Here is a 7825-nt window from a genome sequence, read left to right on the forward strand (position 1 = left end):
ATGTAACATCTGCTGCAGGGAAGACAGTATTAGGAGATGAACATGAGATATTTTTAGACTGTCTTTCAAAAAAATTGTAACTATGCAGTAAAGCCTTTTTGAGAAAGTAAATAAAGAAATCACTTTTGGTAAAAGCACAAAATAAGTATATATAAAGTGGAAAAAAAGAAATTTAAACTCACATGTGAATTAAGCTGTAAGTCTCAAATATGATACATCCAAAAAACATGACAAACATTAGAAAATACTACAGTGGGTAATGAAAATAAAATTCAGAATAATATAAATATGCTTTTTTATTTCTGAGTCAGGGTCTCGCTCTGTTGTCCAGGCTAGAGTGCCGTGGCACGATCCTGGTTCACTGCAGCCTCAACCTCCTGGGCTCAAGCAATCCTCCTGCCTCAGCCTTCTGAGCAGCTGGGACTATAGGCACATGCCACCATACCTAGCTAATTTTAAAAATTTTTTGTAGAGATGGAGTCTCACTATGTTGCCCAGGCTGGGCTCAAATTCCTGGGCTCAAGCAGTCCTCCCACCTCGGCCTCCCAAAGTGCTGGGATTACAGTTGCAAGCCACAACACCCAGCCATGAATATGCTTTTAATAACACAGGGCACTTCATTGTCTAAATAGGGGCAAGCAGATTTAGAGTGTCTCTCAAGTATGGAACCTGAAAGATATCACCTTCCAAAGTGAAAGAAATAAACTAGCATGAACCAGTAATGTGCAAATCAACACTGTACTGAGTAATCTCTAATATACGTGACTGGGGAAATTAATTAGTCCATGCCTCAGAAAACAAAAGTTGAACTGAAAGGTTTTTTTGTTGTTGTTGTTCTCGTTGTTTTTTTTAAGTAGCTAATAGTAAGAAAAAAGTGGTCATTGACTTCCTTTTTGGCTCTAACATTCAATGACTTGAAAAATATAAGCTAACTGTACTTTCAGAAAACTTACCAAAAAAATAATATAACAACAAGGTTTTCTATTTTGGCATATGAATGATCAGGAATTTTTTTTTAACAAGTTAATCTGTAAACCATGTTGGTGTGTGTAATAAAGCAATTCACAAGGTGGTCATCAGCATCCCACTCACTGGAAGTGCCAGGTCTGTCACAGACGTAGTAAAATATCTCTCAAGACAATCTAACTACCTTTGATCTTATTTCACACCAACCAAGCAAGTGTATGATTACCTACTCTATTTCTTAAGTAATATCTTAAAGTGGACTGTGCTAGGGCCCACACTTAAATATTCTGGTAAAGGTGCAACCCTTCTGAAAACCATAAATGGACACTTTGATTTGTAAATCTACTATTTGTGAGTTTATATGCATATACTAGTACTCTGGAGGCTAATCACGCTGCTGAATTTATAAAATCAACTTCATAAACTTGCAAAAATAAAAAAACCCTTGATTACAGACAACCCCACCAAAGCACAAGTTGAGTTCCAGCTGAGCAGCAAGCCTTTCTCCATAATAACTCTTTAGCTATAAAATATAATTCTAGTTTAATTATATTAAATACTAAAGGATTTTTAATAAAGGAATCTAAGTATTTGTGGTTTTTTACTATAGATATTAATCTAAAAGAATCCCACAAATCTATAGTCAACCTGTTAAAAAGGAGATGAATCACCTGGAGACTGGAGGAAGACAACTTGATAGAAGAGACATGAGATGCTAACTTTGAAGACTGGCAGTTAATCTCTAGTTGCGTTGCTTTAAGACTGAAAACACAAACTATGCACTGTCATAACCTTCTTGGTGGAAGGACACCAGAATCACTTTTTAAAATGCTAAACAAAATGTGAAATATAATTTTAGTTGCTTTGGCTTGTCTCAGATAATAAACAGGTTATCTGAAAAGCCACTCAAGCCTAAACGGTATACAAAGGGACGGAGTGGGTATATATACATCTACAACTAACAGTTCTGATAGTCTTAAAGTAATTTAAAAAAAAATCTGTGTAGAGTGGGTAAGCTTAAATTCAAAGAACTTATTTTAACATAAGAACAAGACATTCCACCTACTTTAATGGTAACTTTCACTGATACCATGACAAGGTGAGTGCATTCTTCTGTCCAATTGTTTACAGTAAATCCTCCAAGTTGCAATATAGCTTGATTTAAAGCAGTTTTCCCAGACACATCTAAACAAGAAGAGCATGCAACCAAAGGCTCATACTCTACTCTGTAAATGAGAATAAGTTAAATAAAGTTATAGTATCATAGTTGCAGAGATGGCAACTTTTAGTACTTTAAAACTTTAAGCTCACATCATATACTGTTATCGTAACTTTTATGTATTGTTACCCTTTGTAACCTATGAAATTATCAATTACTCATCATTATTAAGCTTTGTAACCTAGAAAATTATCAATTCCTAAGTCCTGACTCCAAATGAAGAAAAAACAATGACCAAAAGTTAACATACTTTCACCAATGAGGAATCGAAGAAATGTAATTTCCCATGAAGTCCCTCAGGGCCCACTCAAACTCCCATCACCATGATGTACAAAATGCACTAACCACCCCGGCACAGAGTCCAATACTGTGCTAAGTAGGAACTAAATTACACTGTTTTAAATTCATTAATCAGAAATATCATTTTCCTTTAGGATTTGGCTGAAATAAAGCTGTCCATTTTAATATCAATTTAAAAATTTCTTACCTGAATTTACTTTCAAACACTCCAAAAGTAATACTATCCCCCGACTTCAAAGTTCGGGAAAAGCCATTCTGCATTTTTTCCTCATTAACAAAGGTACCATACTTAGAATTATCTTTTAATGTCAATACAGGGATTTCATCTGTTTGACTCTGAAAAGTTTGAAAATAATTTAAAGTCTTTTACCACTCAGTACATTCACTTCTCAGAGAAAAAGGTTTTAAAAGAAAAAACAATAGGCAGGTGGCAAACCTCCCAACACAGCAGAAAATTACTGCTTTCGTTGCCTTGAGAGGAAGATCCCTCAACTAACAATTCATATTTCCCCTTAGGGAAGTTTCTTAACCCAGGATTACCCCTCCCACAACACACATTTTTTTACTTGTGTACATCAGTGGGGATTTTCCTGACCCCTCACACACATTCGAGAATTTTTTGCTTTGGTGTAGTCTGTTTCATTTAAAACATGACAACTGCATTCTTAGATCTTTTGTTGTTTGTTTTACAGTATCAAAACCACATTGCAAAAATTAGTCCCATGAGAATATGAGGTTATAGGCTAGTGTTTCTGACTTACAGTAACAATTTTGCTTTTTCTGCAGAAATTTCAATGTTTTTCTATACCTAAAAGAATAGAAACAAAACCTAAATAAAACTAACAAATTCAGATCGCATATATGCAATCTTTGATTAAAATAATGGCTTATCTTTCTTATTCCACCAGCGTTATCATGAGTACAGATATTTATGTACTTTTTTAGCCCTTTTATCACCCACGCTTGTGATCAAAACAAACTCAAAGCCATTTAAACGAGCTGTGGGCCTAAGTAAGCATTTCCCTAATAAAACAAATGAATTCCCATTGCAAAAACTTGTGTTATATGAGAAATGCCCGTGTCCACACAGCTACATAACCTCTTTAAGAGCCAGAGCCATGAAGAACTGTTCATTGTTCTATTCTCAGGGTTGGCACAGTTACTGACACATAAAAACACATTACTGCTAACGGCAAAAACAGCAATTACTTTTGCACCAAACTAATAGTAAACAATTAATATTTAGTAAGCAAATAAAAATAAATATATCCTACTTCCTCTGAGATTCTAACTAACTAAAACAAAGAGTAAATTACTGAAATAGAAACTTCAAATCTCAAAATAAACAAATACCACTGGTACCACTGCCAAAATATAAGTATTTAATTTTGTTAACATTAAAAAAGTCTACACAGCTCTATAAAATGACAAGTCCTGTGATCTCTCTCTCACATACACACCAAGAGAATATTTTGTGATTTCAACCCCCTTACTGGAAACTAGTGAAACAAAATTAGTAACGTACCAGGTTGGTTACCGAAAAGTTAGCAGTTAACACAGCATGATTTCGGCTGATTGACTGATCATTTTCAATTAGAATGGCACAGTTTTTCCTTCCAACAACGTACTCAACGCCAGTCAAAAGTCTGTATGGCTCTCCTGAGACAAATTTTTTTTAGAAAAAGGTAAGTTGATAGACACATACACATGTACATGAACACACACATACATGTAAGTATATATGATATAGGTATGACAAATATTAAATAAAACATCTTTATTTTGTTATTCAAATGTTACTCAACTTTATAAATGTCAAACTTGTGTTTTCAGTAAAGCCTCACTGAAGGATACCAAAGGTTATCTAACTATGGTGTTTCAGAAGTAACAACAACAAAATTTAAAACACAATAAAAAAGAGAAAAAAAAAGGTTATCTAGAGAGAAGGCTACATCAGTTTTCTAAAGGGAAAGCAATGCTGAAAGAAGTCAATGTTCCCTCAAATTAACTTAAAAACTTAATGTATTACCTAGCAACAATCACAATATTATGTTTGGAACTTGATAAACAAAAATATCTGGAAACTATAAAAAAGACACTCAAGCTTGTAATCCCAGCTACTTGGGAGGCTGAAGCAGGACAACTGCTTGAACCCAGGAGATGGAGGTTGCAGTGAGCCGACACGGTGCCACTGCACTCCAGCCTCGGTGCCAGAGTGAGACTCCGTCTCAAAAAAAAAAAACAAAACAAAGACAGTCAAGAAAAATGTGAATAATACTATAGGAGCTTGCCCTACCAGATGGCAAAACATGTCATAAAACTAAAAATATGGTATTGGACCAGGAGTGAACAACACAGACCAACGCAACAAAGTCCAGACTAAGATGCACGTGTACATTTTTTGCAATTTTGTTTTTATCTTAAAGAGAGCATCTCCAATCAGTGGGAAAGGATTATCAGTTTCTTTTAAAATTGCTGTAAATCATAAGTTGTTGGAGTAATAGTATATACATTGGAGACATGCGGAGTTCCGTCTGGGAGCGTGATTTCGTTACCCAAGTGGCAGAGAGATTAGGGCAGATAAAGAGTAAGGAGTCCAGGAGAGCCAGGTCTCCAGGGACGCCTTGACCTGTGAGTCTTCACAGTATAATATTTATTTAGTTTGGCCGTCTCCACACTCTCTTACCCTGCCAGTCCATTTAGTCTCTACATAGATCTTTGCTAATCATCACGTAAACTTCCCGAGGACAAGACCCTTCACACCCACCACAGGCAACCAATTAACATGTGATCACATTTCACACAGCTGGAAATGAAGGGGAAAAAATCGACTTTTCCCGTTGTTCTGATGACATTGTGGAAAAGGAGTCTGAAACAAAACTGAAAGTAAGCCTTCTCGTGGTAGTCATTTCCCCAAACTGTCCGGTAGTTCTTCACAAAAGTCATGTGTGGCCCCCGTGTGGTCCGCCCATGCTAACTTCCTGCCGGGGGTTCCCACTAGGCGCCGGCTGCCGCTCACCCGCAGGCCATCCAGCCCGGGCGCTGCAACCACGCCGCGGTGAGGCTGGGAGAAAGGGCTAGTCGGGGGAGGGGGGGCGGAGGACGGCCACCAGGGGGCGCAGCAATCACCCCACCACCCGCGCTGCATTCCGGCTCACAGCCGCCGCGCCACCGGGAAAACGCGCAAGCCATACAGCGAACTCGCCGCTTCTGCGACCGCTTCCGCAGCGTCCCCGAGCGGGAACGGACGCGACGCAGGAATCATCACCCGCAGGCCCTCCCCCGAGGCAGTCGCTACCGGGAAAATGGGCCCCGAGGCTTCCCTTCCGCCCTTACCTCCTGCCGGACCCGCGACAGGCAGCAGTTTCCACATGGGTCCGGCTCCTCAGGGCTGAGGCCGGCGTGCAACCGCGTAACTGGGGCTGGCAGGCGAGCGCGGATACGGCGCCTGCGGTAGGCACGGGCTCCGGGACGTGCGCGCTCCCGGGAGCCACGCAGGCTGCCTTGGATGAGGCGGGAGTGCGACTTGGGCGCTTGGCCGCCACCTGGTGGTTGGAAAAGGAACAGCACAATCGGTATTGAAATGTGCTGCGTTAAAAGGGTAGGTTTCTAAGGTCGCCGAATATAAGGTTACTACCTTTCCTGATTATGAACGAAAAGAATTTTAAAAACTAATTCCAAAGCAACATAAGGAACCTTTTTAATTAAATGCATTAAAATACTGACCAGTTACTTAGTTTCGTGCATTTGCAATTTCTTAAATTGCAGGTGTTCTTTTGGATTCTAGGGATGGTGATAATAATGACGAAGATAAGGATTTCACCTCAAAGTAAACTCATTATTTTTACTCTTTTCTAAGTTCAAATCAACTTGTCCTAACATCTTTATTTCATAATGCCGCCGTTTCATCTAATCACATGCTAACTACTGGGCAGTCTCCTGTATTTAATACCCTTCCTTTCCATTTCCACTTGTCTCAAGCTGGTTCAAGCTCTCCTCCTAATTCCAGTAGCTTCCTAACCCATCACCACCCACGTCCCCCATAATGTAGGCTACATCCTGCGCACTACCAAATAAACATCTGAGAGCACACTCCTGATCACATACATTTTGGCTTTCAAAAGCATTCTGTAATAGGGGGGAAATGTCACTTTCAAAAGGCTCATTTAGGCTCAGCACCGTGGCTCATGCCTTTAATCCCAGCAGTCTGGGAGGCCAAGATGAGAGGATCACTTGAGGCCAGGAGTTTAAGATCAGCATGGGCAACTTGGCAAGACCCTGTCTCTATAAACAAGTTTAAAATTAGCAGGGCATGGTGGCATGCTCCTGTATTCCCAGCTACTCAGGAGGCTGAGGCAGAAGGATCACTTGAGCCCAGGAGTTCAATGCTGCAGTGAGCCATGATCATGTGCCACTGCACTCCAGCCTGGGCAATAAAGCAAGATCCTGTCACAAAAAAAAAAAAAACTTTAAAAGCCCATCTTAGCTCGGGCATTACTAAAAAAAAAAAAAAAAAAAAAAAAAAAAGCTGGTTTACCAATCTCTTTATCATCATAGATGCAAAATCCTAAACACAGTGTTAGCAAATTGAATCCAGTAGTATTATAAAAAGAATAATCATAACTAAGAGGGATTTATCCAGAAACAAAAGGATGGGTTAACATTGGGGAAAAAAATAAATGTAATTCATCAGAATAATTTTTAAATAGGAGAAAAATCATGATTATCTTGATAGTTGCAAAGAAATTGATAAAATTTAACACCCATTTATGATAAAAACCTCTCTGCAAAGTAGGAATAGAGAAAACATCCATGATCTGATAAAGGACATTTACAAAAAAACTACAGCTTACGTTATACTTAAGGTAAATTATTGAACATTTCCCCATGACATCAGTAATGAAACAAGGACGTACATGCTCTTACCACTTATTTTCAACATGGCTTTAGAGGCTCTAGCCAATGCAATCAAGGAGAAAAAGTACCAAAAGACATTAAGTTTGGAAAGGAAGAAATAGTCATTATTCACAAATTACATGATTGCCTATATTGAAAATCAAAAAGACTGTTGGCAAACTATTTTAATTAATAAATCAACTTAATAAGGTTCTAGATATAATATCTAGATACAAAATTTAATTGTATACTTATATTCCAGAAAATAATTAGAAAATTACATGTATAATTATAATGGCACCAAAATAATCAAGTACTTGGTAATACATCGATCAAAATATGTAATACAAAATATTATTGATGACATAACATTATTGATGGAAAGTTTTTTTTTTTTTTTTGATACGGAGTCTCGCTCTGTCCCCCAGGCTGGAGTGCAGTGGC

At 38.3% G+C, this 7825-nt stretch overlaps 1 protein-coding gene across 2 annotated transcripts in view; it reads right to left on the reverse strand.

The window, feature by feature from the left end:
- NBN (nibrin) overlaps positions 1–6013 on the reverse strand; it is a 53479-nt gene extending 47466 nt beyond the window's left edge. For both annotated transcript variants that reach the window (XM_011982657.1, XM_011982650.1), the window contains exons 1-4: positions 5822–6013; positions 4011–4144; positions 2673–2821; positions 2033–2192 (exon numbers count right to left, since the gene is read on the reverse strand). In XM_011982657.1, the coding sequence (XP_011838047.1) occupies positions 2033–2192; positions 2673–2821; positions 4011–4144; positions 5822–5858 (480 nt within the window). In that variant the 5' untranslated portion in view covers positions 5859–6013. The remainder of the gene's footprint in view (positions 1–2032; positions 2193–2672; positions 2822–4010; positions 4145–5821) is intronic.
- Between the last annotated feature and the right edge of the window lie 1812 nt (positions 6014–7825).

This window comes from Mandrillus leucophaeus, unplaced genomic scaffold, assembly GCF_000951045.1.
Source record: "Mandrillus leucophaeus isolate KB7577 unplaced genomic scaffold, Mleu.le_1.0 Scaffold1056, whole genome shotgun sequence".
NCBI lineage: Eukaryota > Metazoa > Chordata > Mammalia > Primates > Cercopithecidae > Mandrillus > Mandrillus leucophaeus.